General features: G+C 55.2%; 2 protein-coding genes across 2 annotated transcripts; both read right to left on the bottom strand.

Moving 5' to 3' along the window:
• Nucleotides 1–1,140: 1,140 nt before the first annotated feature.
• Nucleotides 1,141–3,555, bottom strand: TICAM1 (TIR domain containing adaptor molecule 1). Its single transcript, XM_066566428.1, has one exon. It carries the CDS (start codon nt 3,456–3,458, stop codon nt 1,386–1,388), a length of 2,073 nt encoding a protein of 690 aa, XP_066422525.1. The 5' UTR covers nt 3,459–3,555; the 3' UTR covers nt 1,141–1,385.
• Nucleotides 3,556–3,617: 62 nt separating this feature from the next.
• Nucleotides 3,618–10,550, bottom strand: LOC136567121 (perilipin-3-like). Its single transcript, XM_066566629.1, has 11 exons — nt 10,491–10,550; nt 9,863–10,058; nt 9,201–9,283; nt 8,819–8,920; nt 7,919–8,044; nt 7,705–7,801; nt 7,094–7,293; nt 6,781–6,909; nt 6,198–6,704; nt 4,751–4,922; nt 3,618–3,631 (listed from the first exon to the last, which is right to left on the bottom strand). Exons 1-11 carry the CDS (start codon nt 10,548–10,550, stop codon nt 3,618–3,620), a joined length of 1,686 nt encoding a protein of 561 aa, XP_066422726.1.
• Nucleotides 10,551–18,709: the final 8,159 nt, after the last annotated feature.

Below are 18,709 nucleotides of genomic sequence, written 5' to 3'. Positions count from 1 at the left end.
TGTACCCCAGACACAGCTCTGCCTCCCCTGTGTGTGATCCAAGCACGCTGGATGTGGCTGTGCTGAGCTTGTTTACAAGCTGGAGCAGCTTCCAGCTGACTAATTTTGCATGATTATTTATAGTAGGAGAGGAGCTGGAAAGGGAGGGATGTGGGAGTGCTCCCAAGGGGAGGGACTGTCCTGCACCAACGGCAGGGGACAGGAGCTGCACTAACACAGCAACTCTTAATGGTGCTCTGGAGGAGAGAAACCGGGAAAATCAAAGGAATTGGAGCACTTGGAGGATGCCAGCAGGCTCTGGAAGGAGTGGATGAGTTCATCCATCGTCACTGGGTCCTGCAGAGTTAAAATCCAATCTTTGAGAGCTGGAAGCCAGGAACTGGGGGCAGCTCAGAGCCTCCTCCAAGGATTTAATAACATCTGTCTCACTCAGGGGTTGGCTTGGGGCTCAGAGGGCTCTTGGACCAAGGCTGCAGTCTGGAATGAGGCCTGACAGGGCAGGGATGGGCTTGGATCATCCTGGGCCCTGCTGGGACAGCCGAGGAGCCCGCACAGACCTGCAGGGGTACCTGCAATGGGGTCCCTTCCCTGTTCTCATCCCAGGGGCCCCCACGTGTGCTGGGAGTGGCTCCTGAGGAGCCTGGAGCTCTGCCCTGCTCCTGGCACAGGCTGAGCCGGCTCCGGGCTCTGCTCCCGGAGGGAACAGCCCCAGTTCCAGCCTCTCGGTGGCTTTGGGGTGACCTCTGCTGACGATCAGGAAAATGGCTGTGCCTGGAGCATGGGAGGAGCAGCAAGGGCTTTGCTCCAGGTGCCCTCCTGGTGTTAAAGCTCAGTAGGTACCACCCTGGTACATCCCTGGCTCAGATCCTGCAGAATTACCCCTCCTGCTCTCCATTCCTGGATTTCTCCACCCTTCTGCACTATTCTGCTCACTGGTTTTCGTTTTTCATTCTGCTTTTTCCTTAAAGGCAGCTTCCCAAAGCATGCCTTGCAGATTGGCCCTCAAATCATTTAGTCAGTGCCATCTCCCAGCCCCTCCAGCCAACATGCAGAATAGTTTTCCATATGTCCCTGACTACCCCTTTTCTAATTCTTCAGGAAAGAATCAGAAGAACACAAATAAATTAATTAAAATTTATTTATAAAATCTTCAAGTAGTTCCAGACAATCAGGAAAATAATTTTCTCAGTTACTTGAAATAAGCACAGGGAAAAACATTTTCAAGAGATCACTACATCTTTTTTTTCTGACAAAAATTGAAGAATTTTCTTTTGTGCTTCAGGAAAATGGCACTCTTGATGCATGGAGTAATAGTCCCAGTCCCAGGAGAATCACTGTAATCCAGGATTTGAAATGAATTTTGCCTCTGACTTGGCTGCCCCGGGTCAGAGGTTGTTCCTGGGTTGGTCCTGGCTGTGCCCTGGCCCAGGTGGGGCAGTTTCCACCTGCATCACGTTGTGGTTCCCGATCTGAACCATGCGGGCGTTGTGGATGATGAGGGGTGGCATCCCTGCCTGGCCCGCTGTGAAGTTGTAGTGGCCTGGGGGCAGCTGTGCTTGGGAAGGGGGAGGACCCCTCTGAGCAGGAGGGGGGTCCATGGGGGCAGGGGGACACCAGGCTTGGGCTGATGGCCCTGGTGGCCACGGCCGTGCTGCTGCTGGAGGCACCCAGGGAGGGGAGCCCAGGCTCAGGGCAGCCAGGTTCTGCTGGGCTTGGTGCTGTTGCCAGCGTTCCTGGAGCTTCCTTCTCTGCAGCTGCTCCCACATGGCTTTCTTCTCGCTGATCTTCTTGGGGTTAAAGGTCTTCTGCACATTCCTGGGGAAGAGAGGAGAGCTCTCTTTCAGGGTGACGAGCACATTGAGCATCCAGGGGATCTGGCTGCACTCCAGGGCGTTTGCCTTGGGTAGAAATGGGATGACTGAGTCTCGCTTGGAGGGGTCCAGGATGGACTGCATCAGAGCAGTGTCTGCCTGGTACAGGCACAGGTTGCAGGGAAAGTTCTTGGTCAGCAGGAGGATGATGAAGGCGGAGTTTTCCATGGCCTCCTGGAAGCAAATCATGTGGCTGCGCCCGGCGATGAAGAAATCCTCACTGAGTGTGGCACCGGGGGACACCCCCATGCTCTCCAGCAGGTGCTTGACCTGGTGGGCCACAAGCTCATCTTCACTGGCGTGCAGGACAACAAACGTGAAGAACTCGGCACCATCTGGCTCTGCTGGATCCATGGCTGGGGGAGCAGGAGGCCTGGCTGGAGAGGGGGATGAACGCAGGGGAGGGGGATATGATAGTTTGAAGGGAGATTCCTGAAGAGGAGGAAGAGTTGAGGAGAAGGAATAAGTAGGAGGAGGAAGGGAACAGGTTGAAGTAGAATCAGAGTTACAGGAAATGCCTCCTGGAATGTAGGAGTCCTGTATGGACACGAGGGCAGGGGCAGTATCCACTGCAGCCCTTGAGTCAGGGGCATCAGCAGGTAATTGCTTTTCATCCTGCTTTTCACCCTGCTTTTCCCTTGGTGTGTGAGGCTCTGTCACTGTGCTGGACACGTCACTGCTTTGGGCAGGCTCCGAGGGCAGCGGTGTCTCAGGAATGGGGAGATGGGTGGGGTGACAGGGACTGACCTGCAGAACCTTCTCTGGCTGGGGCTCTTGAGCAGCTGTGCCCTGCCCGGGGGCAGAGCTGGGTGTGCTGGCCCAGCTGGATTCCTGTGGGCCGTGGCTCTCTGTGTCCCCATTGGGGTGTGCAGCACGGCTGGGCCAGGGGACACACTCGGAGACGGAGGGCTGGGTGTGAAAAGCAACTGTTGGTGATGCACTGATCTCCAAACAGCTGGACAGGGAGGAGCTCCCCACAGAGCACAGGGTCCGTGGGCCTGAAAGGTCTGAGCTGCCTCTGATCTCCACTGGTGAGCTCCTCAGCATGCAGTGGGAGCTGGCTATGTGGGGAAATCCTGCGTCCTCATGGGATCTCAGTGTCCCAAAGCTGTCCCCTGAGCCCCCGCTGGCTGCAGAGCGCTCTTTGTCCTGTTCCTTGGCAGGGATGTTGTCCAGTGTCCCCCGCTGAGTGTCCTTGCTGGCGTGGCAGGCTTTGTCCCTGGCCTCAGGACTGCACAGCTGTTCCTGTGCCAGCACTGTGTACACCTGTGCCAGCAGTGCCACAGCCCCTGCATCCAGCTGGGGAGGCTGCAAATCCTCCCCATCTTCCTGCGCTCCTGCAGGGCCCAGTTTGATCTGCTGGATGTACTGGGCTGCCCGGTTGTCCCTCAAGGCATCCAGACAAATTCTTGCATCCGTTTCTTGCCCCAGAGTGAGCAGGACCATGGCTTGCAGTAACTTGCTGCAGGGCCCAGGTATCAGGTACTTCAGTTTGAGTTTGAGGCTCAGCAGTTTCTCTGCTGGGGTCTGGGACAGGATGTTGAACACGTCCTCGAAGCTGGGCTGCAGCTCAACGCTCTGTGCCATCTCAGCAGCTGCTGGCCCAGAGCACGGACTGGAGCAGGGATGGGAAAAGCATCTTATGGCAGAGGGTTGGCAGCCTGTGGGGCTGGGGGTGCCCCGCTGACGCTCCTTGTACCGCACAAACCTCCGGTGCCCAGGGACTCTGCTGGGAGCTGGGGCCTCTCAGCGCTGGCAGTCTGTGAGGAGAACAGAGGACAGCGTTCAGAGGGGTGCTGTGGGCACTGGGGGATGCTCTGGAGCTGACAGCTTCTCTCTCACACCTCCCGAATGTTTTTGCATCTGTTCGGTGCCTGCAGCTGTGCCAGTGCTCTGTGCATTATTCCAACTCTGTGATTAACCAAAGAGAGCACATTCTTTGCATTCGTTTCACATTAATTACAACCGGTTTAAGATAATTGATGAAATAATGCTATATTTAGGTAAATCCAATGTCTCCTTCAGGCAGCTGGTTCCAGGGGTCTTGCAGACTCCTTGTGATGGCAGTCGAGGAATGAAACGGGTGTAGAGGAAACCCTTTCCAGCCGATAACCTGTGTTATCAGGGAAGATTCACAGGAAAGAATTCCTTCCCAATATCCCACCTAACCCTGCCCTCTGGCAGTGGGAGCCATTCCCTGTGTCCTGTCCCTCCAGGCCTTGTCCCCAGTCCCTCTGAGCTCTCCCTGGAGCCTTCTCCAGCTGAGCACCCCCAGCTCTCCCAGCCTGGCTCCAGCCCTTGGAGCAGCTCCATGGCCTCCTCTGGGCTCTGTCCCAGCAGCTCCACGTCCTTTCATTGGGAGACTTTATATCCCCATCCACAGGTGATCCCTGAGCCCCTGCACTCACCCCAGGCCTCTGATGGGATTTTAATTAAACAACAGGAGTGTCTGGAGGGGAGGAGTGGGTCCCGCTGGGACACTGCTCCAGGCGCTGCCTGAGCCCGCTGCAGAACATTTCCCTATTTAAAGGCAACCCCAGCAAACGCCCCGAAATAACTCTCAGCTAGAGAGAAACTTCCCAATTTCAGTTTTGTTTTCCTGTCTCATGAAAAGCCTGCAATTGCCCAATTGCCCTCCCGGGGCCGGGCCAGCCCTGCCCTGTGTCCCCCGATGGGCACGGGAGTGGCACGGCCGGGCTGCAGGAAGTTGGAGCCGGGGCAGCGCTCGGGGCGAGCCCCGTGCCCCGGGGAGGAAGAAGGGGTCAGGCGGGAGGGGAAGGAGGGGAGCAGCCGGGAATGGAGGGAAGGAGGGGAGCAGCCGGGAATGGAGGGAAGGAGGGGAGCAGCCGGGAATGGAGGGAAGGAGGGGAGCAGCCTACCTGCGGCCGGGGCCCGGGACAGGCGGAAGCAGCGCGGGCCGATGAGCGCGGGCGGGGCAGAGCGGGGCGGAGCAGGAACCGGGCATCGGGAGGGCACCGGGCGGGCACAGCCCGGGCTCGGGAACTGCTCGGGCACGAGGGCCCTGGCCGGGTGAGCCACCCGCACCTTCCGCTGTCCCCCGCATGGGCAGCCGGAGGTGACACAGAGCGCTGGGGACAGGCAGGGACCGACCTTCCCCTGCGGGCAGTGCTGGAATACGGACGAGCAATGCAAAGGCCAGGATCCAGGGGTGAGGAGGAACAGTGGGGTATGGATAGACGCACCTGAGCCTCGGCAGTACAGAAGTCAGGGAGACAAAAGGATTAAGGTGTTTTTCTGCTTAAGAAAGCATGGGACCTGCTAAAGGCAGACAAGCTGGCCAGGGACAAGATTTGGTAAAGGCAAAGCTTCAGCACAGCTCAGGTAAGGGGAGAACACAACGCTGCAGCTTTAGGTACACACAAACCCACATGGTTTTTGAACACAGGTCACGCTTTATTCCAGTGTCTGCTCACCCGCCCTGGCACACGGACAATGCCAGGAACAGTTACCAGAATAAGTTACATTAGAAATTATTACAAAGTAGCATTTTCTGGGAAAGAACCAGCACCTGGATTAAAATCCCCCCTATTTTAATAACAGGATATCCTAATCCCATGGCAGAGTAACTCCTGGGAAAAGCTGCCTCATTTAATGGCTGTGAAGTGTTTCACACATGGAGTTACTCACAGATAATCCCTGAAGTCATTCACAGAAATTAGAAAGATGATTAAAGAAAACCACACACTGCTGAGTGCTTCTCCATGAAGGAAGAAGAGTTTGGCTGATCCATGAAGAGAAATCTCTTCTTGAGAAGCAGCTCCTTGCCCCCAGCTGTGCCAGATGTGCTGCAGGGCCGAGCCTCCCCAGAAGTACAACAGGCACAAAGGAAGTTGTGTCTGAACCTGTATTTTTAAATGTGGAGAAGGTGGGAGATGGTATCAAAGTCAAGCATAGCATCTTCTCAAGAGTTCCACAGCTTGGGCAAATTAAAAACAAATCCAGCATTAAAAATAAATTGAGATCACTTCTCTCCCACAACTTGTCTCAGCAGGACTTAGGCACTCACAGCTACAGCTGGGCTGAGTTAAAAAGCTGCAGTGCAGGTCCCATCTCCCCTTTCAGCACAGCAGTTGGATTTAAAAACAGTAAATCAAGATTCAGAATCTCCCCACCTTGGTTATCAGACCTCCTTACAACTACATCTGACTCTAAATTCAGACAGCAGAGGCACTCATGGCACAAGTGGGCACACAATTAGAAGATCCAGTGCTGTTCTAGCCAAGTAGCCTTGGCCAGAAGAGCTGGGATTTATCAGAGATCTTCCTTTGCTGCACTGGTTTTTATCTCCTTTGCAGCCAGGGCCACCTCTGTGTCCTTCCCTGCCTTCTCCTCCAGCTTCTCTAGCACTTCATACCATTTTTCTGAGAGCCTGTTGGTTCCCTTTGGCTCTTCAGGTGCCTTTTTCACCTCCTGTGATAGCGGAGCCTTTTCCAACTTGGGTAATTTTCTATCACTCCTCATCTCTTCCTTCTTGTGCCTTCTGCTGTCCTGTGCCACCTTGGCCATGGCCCTGAAGGGCCCCACAATCCAATTCAGAGGGGTGTTGTGAGTGACATACTCAAAGAGGACATCCAGGGACCTACGGGCCTCTGCCACGCGGTCCTGGCTGCGGGCCAGGGTGGTTCTGGAGAGGTCCTGGAAGGACCCGGCCCTGGAGAAAGAGCTGTGGAGCTTGTGGATGTGTCGAGCGGCCCGAGACACTGCTTCCTGGATGCTGCTGGGGAGGCCGTGGATGCTGAGCTTGAGGCGGTGGTAGGCGGGCTGCAGCTGCTGGGTGAGGATCCTCAGCATGGCCAGAGTGCGCGGCTCCACCTGCCGGGAGAGAAGAGCTCAGGGCCGGCTCGGGAGGGCCCGGCCCCGCGGGGCTGCTCCGTGCACTGCCGGGTACCTCTGCCTGGCACGCCGTTCTGACTTGGTTTCCTTTGGGCTGCGTCAGGCTCCAGTCCACCCACAGCTGATGGAGCTTCTGCTGCCCCTCCAGCAGCTTCTGGCCGACCTCCTGTTTCACAGATTCAATCTGATGGGAAAAATGAGAGGAAAGGTTGTACTGCAAGCACGCACAGAGAGGCACAAGCTCTTCCCTGCCAGGGAAGGATCCAAGGTGGCACGGAGCTGGTGGGGGATGGAGGAAGAGCTTCCAGCTGGATAGCAGGGCAGGAAAGGCTACAGACAGGAGGAAGGAGGGCAAAGCATGTTGGTACCAGTTTTATTGCCAGCTGCAGCCGTGACAGGGGGTCCTGGGTGCGGTGCCTGAAGCCCTGCAGCTTGGCCAGGGAGTGCTGGTAGGCTCGGTGCCGCACCCGGCCCGACAGCGAGCCCAGGCGCACAAAGTAACTCCTCTGCCTCTTCTGCTCCTCCACGGAGGCCACGCCAAAGCCCTGCACCGTGGTGGCCAGTTTACCTGGAGGAAACAAGAACACAGTGCAGCCAGGCTCACTGCCAGCTCGGAGGGGTGGGATCACCCATTGGAAAACATGAAGGCTGAAGCTTGTGTGGGAGCAGGAGGTTTGTAGTTGCTCATGTGCTAAAGGCAGGTTAGTCCCTGCTCAATCTTCAGGTAAGCAGACTTGATGGAGAGGTTGAAGCATGAACCCATATATTTATTTACTTTGAGGCTGGTGGACAAGGACCAGCCAGCAAATGCTTGAACTCTGTCCCATGCCATGTGGCAATTTGGTGTTGACAGCCAGCAACTTGGTGACAAATTAAGAGCACCTGTCTGCTTCAGAAGCTGAGTCTTGCTGTGTCAGGTGCTCTCTGCTCACATGGGAAAGGACTTGCATCTACAAGCGCCAGGTACATAGTTTCTTACCTAGCTCTTCCTCGGTCATTGGGAGGTAATGATCCACCAGATCTTCTGACATTCCCAGGACAGATTCCACACCTCCAGCCACTGCCTGGCTCACTGCCTTGGCTTTGCTTATGCTGTTGGTCACCACTGAGTTGGTCATCTCCACGCCCTCCTGGAGAACCTCCCTGCCCTGCTCCAGGGCTGTGTTGATCTTGCTGGTGATGGTGCCGTAGGCAGCATCCAGAGCTGTACTGACCGTAGAGGTGACCACAGATTTGGTCTTCTCAACGCTGTCTTGAACAGCCCCTTTGGTCAGGTCCACTGCCTCGGTCACCTTGTTGGCCACCAGGTCCTTGGCCCCCTGGGCAGCCCCCACAGCTGCACTGATGGTGGAAACAACAGCAGACTTGGTCCTGTCAATGCTGTCCTCCACCGTGTGCTTGGTGACATCCACAGCCTCTGTCACCTTGTTGGTCACCAGCTCCTTGGCACCCTGGGCAGCTTCCACAGCATTGACAATTGTAGAGGCAACTGCAGACTTGGTCAGGTCAACACTGTCTTCTACCATGTGTTTACTGAGGTCCACTGCCTTGGTCACCTTGTCTGTCACCAGCTCCTTGGCCCCTTGAGCAGCCTCCACAGCACTGACAATCGTGGAAGCAACTGTAGACTTGGTCAGGTCAACACTGTCCTCCACCATGTGCTTGGTGACATCCACGACTTTGGTGACCTTGTCCACAGCATCTGTCACCTTGTTGGTCACCAGCTCCTTAGCTCCCTGGGCAGCCCCCACAGCTGCAGTGATGGTGGAAGTCACAGCAGACTTGGTCCTGTCAACACTGTCCTCCACAAGGTGCTTACTGAGGTCTACAGCCTCTGTCACCTTGCTGGTCACCAGCTCCTTGGCCCCCTGGGCAGCCTCCACTGCATTGACAATTGTAGAAGCAACTGCAGACTTGGTCCTGTCAACACTGTCCTCCACCATGTGCTTGGTGACATCCACAGCCTCTGTCACCTTGCTGGTCACCAGCTCCTTGGCACCCTGGGCAGCCTCCACAGCACTGCTGACAGTGGAAGTGACCACAGACCTGGTCAGCTTGACACTGTCCCCAACAACGTTTTTAGTGAGGTCCACAGCTTCAGTGACTTTGTCAGCCACTGCTTCCTTGGCCTCGCAGGCAGCATCCATAGCAGATGTCACTTTGGTGGCCACCAGCTGCTTGGTGTCTGAGATCACCTGCACCAGGGAGAGGCAGAGAAAGATTTTTTGGTTGTTGTTCCAAAATATGTTTTCCCTCCCTGACAAAGCTTTTCCACTTGGGTTAGTTGTGCTTGCAGTGTGTGGGATGGCCAGGAAGGTGAGCACATCTGTACTGACATGGACATGTTCACTCCTGCATGCTGAGAGCACCTCTCTAGCTTTCCCTGCTGCTGAGCTTTATTTATTTCCTCATATTCTTCTGTACCCATAGCAGTTCCACCAAGCCATGGCTTCCCCAGGAAAAGCCTTTCCTTACCTTGTCTGCTGGCTGCTGCAGGAAGGGCAAGTTCTCCTCCAGCTGATCCAGACCTTTACAGGCATATTCATTCACAAGAGCAACTGGAAGAGACAACAGGCACCTGTTTGTTCTTACATTTGGGGATGGGTTTTTGACCCTACAATGGCCAGTTCAGGATAGACTCATGAAAACAAAGCCCAGAAAAATAAATCCCCATTCTAGGGCGGGATGTGTGTGGGCATCTTGTTAAAAGTGAACAAACCCTAAAATTCAGCAGGTTCAAATAGTCTCCATTTTGCCTTCCCACCTTTCTAACAGCAGACTTTAATCCAATTGCACTGTAGCACCTGCCCTAGGTGGGTAGGAAATTGGGTTTAAAGGGTTGAAAAGCGTTGGGATAAGCCAGACTGAGCTCTGTTCCAGACTGACACAGCTCCTCCCTGGGATGGTCAGAACTTGCAGTGAGAGCCAGTGAGCAGGGAGTTACTATTCAGTAACCTCAAGAAATTAAACTCTGCTTCTGCTGCAAACAGTTTCATTCCCAGGCAGTCCAGTGTCCAGGAGCTGCTGGGTGGGACGCCCAGTGCAGAGGAGAAGGTGCTGTGGGAGGTGGCATCACCTGACAGGCACCTGAACCTCCCCTCCCTCCTGTCCCCAGGGTCCCCCAGCCCTGCACTTACTCTGTGGCTCGAGCTGGCTCAGGATGGGCTGTGCCCCTCCGACCACGCTGCCCACAGCCACGGCAGCCACGGTCTCGGCCACGCTGCACACACCACTGAGGCAGGGGTGGGACTCCTTGGTCTGGTTGTAGGCAGAGGAGACCAGGTTGAAGGCAGAATTGAGCAAGGGCAGGCTGGTGACTCGATTGACAGCGCTCTAAACCCAAGAGAAACCCTGACATTAGAGCCCAGCCCAAGCTGGTGGGTGAACACAGCCATGTGTCTGTCCAGAAAGGTCCCAGCAAATCCATCTCCTCATCCTTCTACTCATCCAGAGGCCTCCAACACACCAGGGTTAAGAACTCTGAACTCTGAGCTGGTGAATTCTGAGTCACACCGATTTCAGCACCAAAGCAGGTGTGGAAGCAGGACCTGTAACAGCTCCTGTTTCAGAAATACCTGCATCATTTGGCCAGCCCTGAAGTTGTCTCTTGAGCAAAACAATTACCTTCTGTACTGAGGGGGTTTTGATTTGGCCACAGCTTCCTAGGGCTAATCTGTCCCCCCAGCCTGGTTTTGGGGTGCTGGCAGAGGTTTGCCAGTACATGCCAGTGGGTGATTTAACTGCTGTGGGTGCCCTGGCACCTACCACAGTCTGCTGCTCCTCAGCCTTCAGCAGGTCTGGGGTTGGGGTCTTTCCTGAGGCCATACTGACTTCAGCTGCAGCTGGAAGGAAAAACAAGATTATCATGAGCACAACTTCATTGCCTCCAAAGAAATAAAATCCTGCCAGAACAGGGGAAAAGCAGAGAGCAACAAAGCTGGGGTCCAACATTCAGCTGATCCCAGGAAGGGTCAGGTTAGAAATAGGTGAGAACTATTTTATCTTTCTTGTGTTTTCTCTGTGGGGTGGGATGGCCCTGCCAGGACATCAGGTACCCACGAAAACAACTCCATCACCCCCCTCCTCAGCTGGGCAGGGGAGAGAAAATATAACAATAGAGCCAGTCTGGGAAGGACATGAAAATCCTGTGGAGTTCTCCCTGGAGGGTGAGCCAGGATTCCCAGCTGCAGCATTCCATGGCTACCTGGAGACTTGCCTTCACATCCTACTGACCAGCAAGGCAGGAAATCTCACTTCCTGTGAAACCCAGGCTCAGAGACATTCTCATGACACAATGGGATTGAAGAAGTATAAAATGTTGCAATAATCCAAACGGGTATTGGTTCCCCAGCACAGATCTCCTGTGGTATCTGGTCACTCCTGTATTGGTAATAAACCCAGCTTTACTCTGAGCCTTAGCCAGGCACAGCAGGGATTTCAGCACATTTGTTCTTTGGGACAGAGTCTGCTTTTCTCTCCTTTGCCAGTTAACTCCTATTCTTAGATTTGCTATGACATTTTCCAGTGGAAAACCCTCAAACCAGAATTCCTCCCAAACTGGATTTCCAAGCCACGCACTGCTCCAGGCTCACTGGCAGACTCTTCCCAAAAACCTTTCCATCTGAGTTGTGGTGGAGCCCATTGTCCTGTTTCTTGTGTTCTTTGCCTCATGCAAGGTTTTGATTTTGCTGAGAAACAGGAACAGAGAGATGGAGAGAAGCAGTGAAACCAGCATTTGTGAGCCCTGGACTGGGCTCTGCCACTGGCCAGGGATACCTCAGGAGGTGACTTGGCAAAACACCAAATATTGCTGCAATAACCACTGAATCAGGCAGAATTCAGTGAGCTTTGAGCAGGGCAGGGATGCCAAGTGCCCCATGCCTATAGCAAAAGTGTCACACAAGTTGTCACCTCCAGCCTCCCCAGTGAGAAGCTGGGAGCCAGTGCTCCTCTGGGAGCCCTCCCCATTTATCTGCACAGCAAAACCACCACTGGATCTTCACCAGGCTGGGAGAAGTTGTAAAAAGCTGCTGCAAAGGAAGCGAGGCTGAATATGAAATCTGAGTCCCAAAGTCCACAGGGTTGCTGTCAGTGGCTGCCCCTCCTGCTCTGCCTCAGGGCAGGTTTGTTATTTCTTCGGAGCCTTGCAGGGCTGACTTGGGGGCAAAGCACAGCTCTTTCAACACCATCACAAACAACCCCGTTGCTCAGTTATTTTACTTCTGGACAGGTGCAAAAAGCTCAGACTGTGGAGTTTGACAGTGTGGTGGCCTTGGTGTCAAGGCCAGCACAGAGACAGCAGCAAAGGGAAGAGGGGAGGACTCTGGTTAGAACAATTCAGGAGTAACTTCTTGGCTGATGTAAAAACTGCTGTAAGGTTGGATCAACCTCTGAAGTACAGGGATCCCGTGTTAATTATGGATGCAGCTTGCCAGGGACAATCCTTCAGCACAGTCATGCTGGAACAAGGTTTGTTCTCCACTGTGGAGGAGAAATCCATGTTTTGCAACACCCAGATTTGCAGTGTGGGCAGATCTCCACAGCATGGTTTTCTTTTCTCTCTCCCTGCAGAAGTGCTGAGCAACCCTTGCTCTGCTTCAGAGATTGCAGGAAAGCCCAGTGCTTGGCAACTCTGGGTCAGGTGGTTCTGAATCCTTTGGAGAAGCCACAGCCAAGCCAGGATGGTTGGGAGTGGAAATCCCAGCAGGCAGAGGAACAGAAACAGCAGCACTTTGTTTTGGTTGTGGTTTCCTTCATATGAAAGTGATGATCAGATGACTTCACACCATTGCTACATCTGAAATATTAGGTCACTGCTGGAGAAAGCTCTTGAAACAGGTGGTTTCAGAACAATGAAACTTCAGTGCCCTTTTCTGGCATCAAGGTCAAGAGATTTTCTGGTTTCAGGAGCTGAACTCCTGATCATTGCCCATTTGGAGTCGGTGAAGGAACAAGGGCTGCCTCCCTGATTTCTCGCACTGGCAGTGACCAGTTCATGTAAAACTGGTTCTTCACTCCCCTTGGCTGGGAGGTTTCCCTGCAGGAAGCAGCTCAGCTCCATGAGAACAAACAGGCTCTGGTGTGGGCTCCTGTAGCATCTTCATGTTCAGGAAGCTTCTCCCCCTTCCAAGGGATTTAACCTTGGGAGATAAACTGAGCCACAGCCAGCATGGCTGGTTCAGGGGCCTAACTGGCAATTCCTTAATGACCACTGAGGAAAACAAAGCTAAATTTAGTGCTTTAGATGTGAGCAGGGAGGGCTAATCAGGGCCCAGGAATTCAATTGTGCTTAAAGCACCTATTTACATTCTTTTCGAGATTTGCCACTGATACCCGGTTCCCAAAAATGCAGAACTGGGTCATGGGGTGTCTGTGGGGAATGGGCTGCAAATGCTTTGAGGACAGAATTAGTTTTAGGAGGAAGATCAAACGATTCCCAGCTTTGACCTGAGGACAGTAGTTTCGAGGGCTGGCAGAGGTGCCCATCTCACCTTTCTGGATAAACCAGCAGCACTAGGAAACCTCAAAGATCAAAGCCACCCTTGCTGATGGATGCAGGGCTTCCCCCACACACCTCCAGCAGAAATTAAACACCAGCCAATGGCCACCACTGGGTCAGCAACTGCCTGGAACAGAGATAGTTTAGGAAAGAGGAGAGGAAGTTTTAACTGAAACAACTTCTCAGGGCTTCCCAATCTTTCCATGAGGACAGAGTTCTTGGTTTCATCTGGCAGCTGTAACTTGCAGAGCAAGCAGCTCAGCACATTCCCATCTGGAATTTTCAGCAGAACCAGCTACAGAAGCTGAAATCTTTCCCAGCCATCCACAGCTCGGGGTAGTCATGACCACATTTAAAGCCTCCTTAGTCTTGAGAAACACTAATCCAGTTTGCCAAAGCTCCCTCTGGGGGCTGGCAGAGCCCTGCAGGGACAGGGTGCTCCTGAGCAGGAGTTCTCTCGTCACTCAGCTCTCGTGCCTCCACCAAAGGATCACGAGAAACAGCCCCGGGCAGGGCTGGCAGCGCTGTCACAGGAAGGGAATGCCGGGGCTGGTCACCTGCTCCTGGAGCATCCACCTCGTCCCCACCATCCCCAAACACAACGCTGTGCAGGTGACTGGTGGGAGTCACCTCCTGTGGACCCCCCAGCTGAGATCCGCAGCGAGCAAGAAGCAGGATGCAGCTTTTAAACCCCAAACTGCTCTATCGCAGGTCGGAGAGCCACAGAGTAACCAAGGAGTGGTCTCAGGGCTGGGAAGGAGCCTTTAGGGAATGGTCTGAATCCCACCACGGTCTGGGTTGGAAAGGATCACCTGGTTCCACCCCCAAGCCTCTCAGCCGTTACCCAAGGCAGACACATCACAACACCAGAAAATGTCACCTTTGGCCTCAGAGAGCAAAGCCCCCCCACGCACAGAAAAAGCAGGGACAAGCACCCAGCTCCTGCCCTGCCAGGGTGCTGGAAGGGCCCTACGGCACACCAGGTGCCACCAGGGAGCTCTGAGCCACAGCTCCCGCGGGGACCGAGCCGGGGCCACCCAGCCTCTGCCCTGGCCAGGGCTGCAGAGCCTCTGGGCAGTCACCCCAAGCCCCCAGACAAGGCACAGAGCCCTCCAGCCCCAGCCCAGCCTTACCTGCCTCCTCCACGCCCGGCACCGCTGGCACTGGGAGCACTGGTGAGACTGGGAGCGCGGGGCGCCGCCCCACTTAAATACCCCGCAGGGTGATTGGCAGCGCGGGGCTGATGGAATCCGGAGCCGGCCTGGCCAATGGCGGGGGAGCTCAGCGGGGTGGGGCTGCAGGTGAGGGGCCGGGGGTCCCCTCGGGGTCATGGTGGGTGCTGGGAGCTGCTGTTTGTCCCCCCAGGAGGGACGGGCCTGGCGGGGTGTGCAGGGGATCTGTCAGAGGGTGTCCCATGCCCTGGTGCTTTGGCTTTGGGGCCATGGGATGGTGGAACACCCTGAGCTGGGACCCCCTGGCCCTGCACAGCCACCCCAACAATCCCCCCGTGCCCGAAGGCTGCTCCTGCAAGGAGCTGCTCGTGGAGGCCAAGCACTGGGAACGGGGTGCTGGAACAGGAATGAGCCCCTGTCTGTCCCCCAGCCCCGGGGCTGCTCCTTGCAGGGGTCACAGCTGTTGTCACCAAGTCCCAGGGAAGCAGGACGTGCTGTTTGTGGTGTGAACCATCATCATCATCATCATCATCATCCTGATGTTTTCTTGCAAAGCTCCCCCTCCCCACATGGGGCTGCTGTGCCTCCCCGAGGAGCCAGAAGTGCTCTCCCACCTCAGCCCTTGCCAGGCCCTGCAGACACCTGATGATGAAACTTTTGCTTCTCCTGTTTGCTGGGATTTTCAGGGTAGGAGTTAATTTATGTTTCTATCCTTGCAGAGGGCCCAGCAGTGCAGGACTCCAGGGAGCTCAGGGCTTTTTAACAGCTATAACAAATACTGAAAACTCCAGTCAATGCTTTTCTATTTGTGCCTTTTCATCTTCAGCTCTCAAAAACTGGTTTGAAAACATCAATTAAGCTTCCTGTTGTCTGTTTCCAAGATCAGCGGGGGAGGAAACTGAGGCACAGGTAAAAATTATCTGAAGTCTTCTAACACTATTACAGTGATTGAGTCACCTTGTTTTGGGCCTCTGGATGCAGGAGACCTTGGCTCTGGTTCTGTATTGCCATTCAGGCAGGGGGGTGCCAGTGGTTTTTGAAAAATGTGCTGTTAAGCTGACAAAAATGTAGAGAATTGTCACTCCTGAGCTTTGGGGCTGGAAGGAATCCTCACCCTGAGGCTGGCTGGAAAGGCCTCTGGAGCTCAGGAGGTCCTGGGACCTGGCTGAGTCTGGGAACCTCCCAGGGATGGAGATGTCCCACAGCCTCTCTGGCTGCTGGACCCATTGGGTCTGGATGTTGCATTAATGGAGAAGCTGCTCCCAGTGTCCACTCGGAGCCTCTCCAGCTACAAATTGTGGCTTTTGCCTCTTGTTTGATCACCTGCACTGCTGGAAACAGCCCTTGTGCATTTGTCTATGTGACACAAGCTCCATATTCCATCACCACCGGGGAGCCTGTCACAGAGTCACAGGATCCAGAATGGCCTGGGTGGGAAGGACCTTAAATTTTTGATGCAGTTCTGAAGTGTTTGATATCTTGTACTAAAACTGAAGCCAGCAATTGTGACATTTGTAAGGGAAATAAAAATTGTTTTTATCCTGTGAAGAATTGATGAAATGAAGTTTTTTTTTACAGGAACCAGGAATCAAGAAACGAGTCCTGTGTATTTTGGAGTGTTGGCCTGCCATGGCTGGTGCTGCATCCTCAGGTAAGGTGTCAGTGCTCCAGCTGCCAGGTGGTTCCTGGGTGTGAGGTGCCCCAGCGGGTCAGTGCTGTGGGGATGGTGAAAGTCTCATGGGACAGGTTTTATTTCATCCCCTAAGTGAGTGCAACAGCACTGTCTGCATGATACAACCCATATGGCTGTGGTGGGGCACAGGGGAATGGGAGAAGTGATAGCCAGTAATTAAAATTAACCAGGCAGTGTTTAATATCTAATGAGTGGCTTTGATATTAGGGTAAAATGTCAGTGCTGGGATTTCCTGCTGGTGGCAGAGCTGCCTGCAGGGTCAGGACACTGGATTTGGGAGATTGCAGTGTCAGAGCAAAGCTTTGCACAATTTGCTACTGTGACCCTTGGTGCTGTATGAAAGCCACAGATCTAAATCCAAGATAAAATCATCATAAGAGGTTTGGTGGGGTGGGAAGGGCGTGGGAGGAAGTGGAGAAACACGTTTGGGGAAGGGAGAGGAGCTGTGTTGGTTGGGAGCCCCGTGCAGCCCTGAGCAAAGCTGCAGCATCCAGACCCAGGGCAGGATCCTTCAGGTGTGAACCCCACCTGCTGCTCCCATGGGGGCCAGGAGCCCCTGTCCCTCAGGCCTGCTCCTTCAGCTGCCTCCTGGCTGCTTCAGCTGCCTCCTGGCTCCTTTAGCTGCCTCCTGGCTCCTTCAGCTGCCTCCTGGCTCTGCCTGGGGACGAGGCCTCAGCCTCGAGCTTCTCACTTGTCCCGTCCTGCTGGGGTTTCTGTTGAGTGCAAACCTGCAGGTGTGTGTGGGATTTGGAGGATCAGACCCCTGTGTTGGGAGCCATTCCTTTCCCTGCTCTGAGGTGTGTCACAGCTCAGCATTGTCCCTCTGGGGCCCAGAGGCCACATGTGACACTGGAGTTCCCCCTGCAAGTGTTCATCCGCTGCAGCGGAAATCATCCTGCTGCTCTCCCAGTGCATGAGTAACCTGCCACCATGCCATGGTCACCTTCCCCTTGTCATCTCCCCTGGGGCAGGCACAGGCACGAGAAGGGATGAGAATGATGATTCAGGGCTGGGGCATGAGGAGCTCTGGTTCTGTTCCTCAGGTAAGCGAAGCCCTTGGGCTCCCAGAGCTGCCTGGGCAGCTCTGCAGGGCCCACGGAGGGGCCAGCTCTGGGTCATTGTCATTCACTGCTGTGCAAAGCCCACCAACCTTCCTGGTGCCCCCAGGCCTTCAGAGCACTCTCCTGGGCCAGGACCTGCTGCAGGTCTCTGCTGCCCTCCCTCTGCATCAGCCCAGCAGGACCCTCCTGTCTCCTGTGCCTGCTCGAGGTGAGCCACTCCTGCTCCCCTTCCAGCACTCACCGAGGCTCCCCAGCACCTGCCCTCCAAATCAAGGACTTTTCAGTTTCCCGTGCTCTGCCAGCGAGCAGGGGCACGAGGAGCTGGGTGGGAGCATGGCCAGGAGAGGCCAGAGGGATATTCCACTCCACAGAACATCCTGCCAGTGCAGGAACCGGGGGGCTGGGACCTGTCTGTCCCTGCTGTGGGACGAGCTGGCTCAGCAGTGGTGAACAACTCTGTTGGGCACCTCTGGCAGGGAGGAATTCCTGCCCAGTATCCCAGAACCCTCCCAGGCTGCAGGAAGTGGCTTCAGCTTCATCCTCCAGTACATCTGCAAGGGCCAGCAATGACTTTGTGTCGAGGCAGAGCCTCCAGCCCTGGCAGGAGATGAAGCCTGGCTGCTGCAGGCTGCCTGAGTGCCCCGACATCCAGCCCATCCCGGCTCCTGTGACCGTGGCTCATCCCTGGGGTCCATGGCGGCTCCAAGGGAGGATGGGACCTGTCCTGCCTGTCCCCTACGTGTCCCCTATGTGGGAGGGCACCACATCCCGCTGCTGGCTGTGCTCCAGTGCCGAGGGGAGGCCGTGGGGGCGGGGAGGGGAGCACGGAAACGGGGTGTGCCGGGCTGTGCCGCGGCCTCCCGCGCCTCGTGCTCCTTTGTTCCAGCCCAGGCCGCGCCATCCCCGCGGCCCCAGCCTGGCCTCTCTCTCCCCCACAAGCGCCAACCCTCGGCCTCTCATCCTCCTCTTGGAGCAGGCTTCTCTCAGGGGCCTCTTGGCCACGCTTTTCCCCCATCCAACGGTTGTTTTAAGCAAATATTATCATTTTTGATTTCCTCATAGCATCGGTGGGTTTGGGGATAAACATCCTGCTGGATCTGCCCTTTCTGTCAGCTCACGCGGCCACGCCGCGGCCCTGCCGTGTCACCCAGGCCACGTTGTCACCAGTGGGGCCCTGCACAGCGCCATGAGTCCCCCTGGAGCTAAGGGCCTGGGGAGATAGAGCCCTTCTGCGGATTATTTGGTTTATTCGGATTGCTCTGTTTATTGGAATTCGGTTATTCGGATTATTCGGTTATTCGGATTATTCGGTTTATTCGCATCTGGGTAGGGCCTGGAGCCCCCCAGGGGGACAAGAGCCCTCCTGGAGCCCCCCTGGGGGAACAGGACCCCTGGGGAAGGGTGGCTGTCATAGAGGGGTCACTGGAGTCTCCTCTCAGCTGGGGCTCACCAGGTTTAGGACAATAACCGGTACCGTGCCCGCGGCCCCGGGGGTTCAGGGCGGATGGAGCCCTTGGGGATTCGGGGCGGTTTTGCCCCCGGTATCGCAGCGGAGCGGG

Source organism: Molothrus aeneus, chromosome 27 (assembly GCF_037042795.1).
Source record: "Molothrus aeneus isolate 106 chromosome 27, BPBGC_Maene_1.0, whole genome shotgun sequence".
Classification (NCBI taxonomy): domain Eukaryota; kingdom Metazoa; phylum Chordata; class Aves; order Passeriformes; family Icteridae; genus Molothrus; species Molothrus aeneus.
Note: the sequence above shows the minus strand (reverse complement) of the source record. Positions and strands in the feature narration are given on the sequence as shown.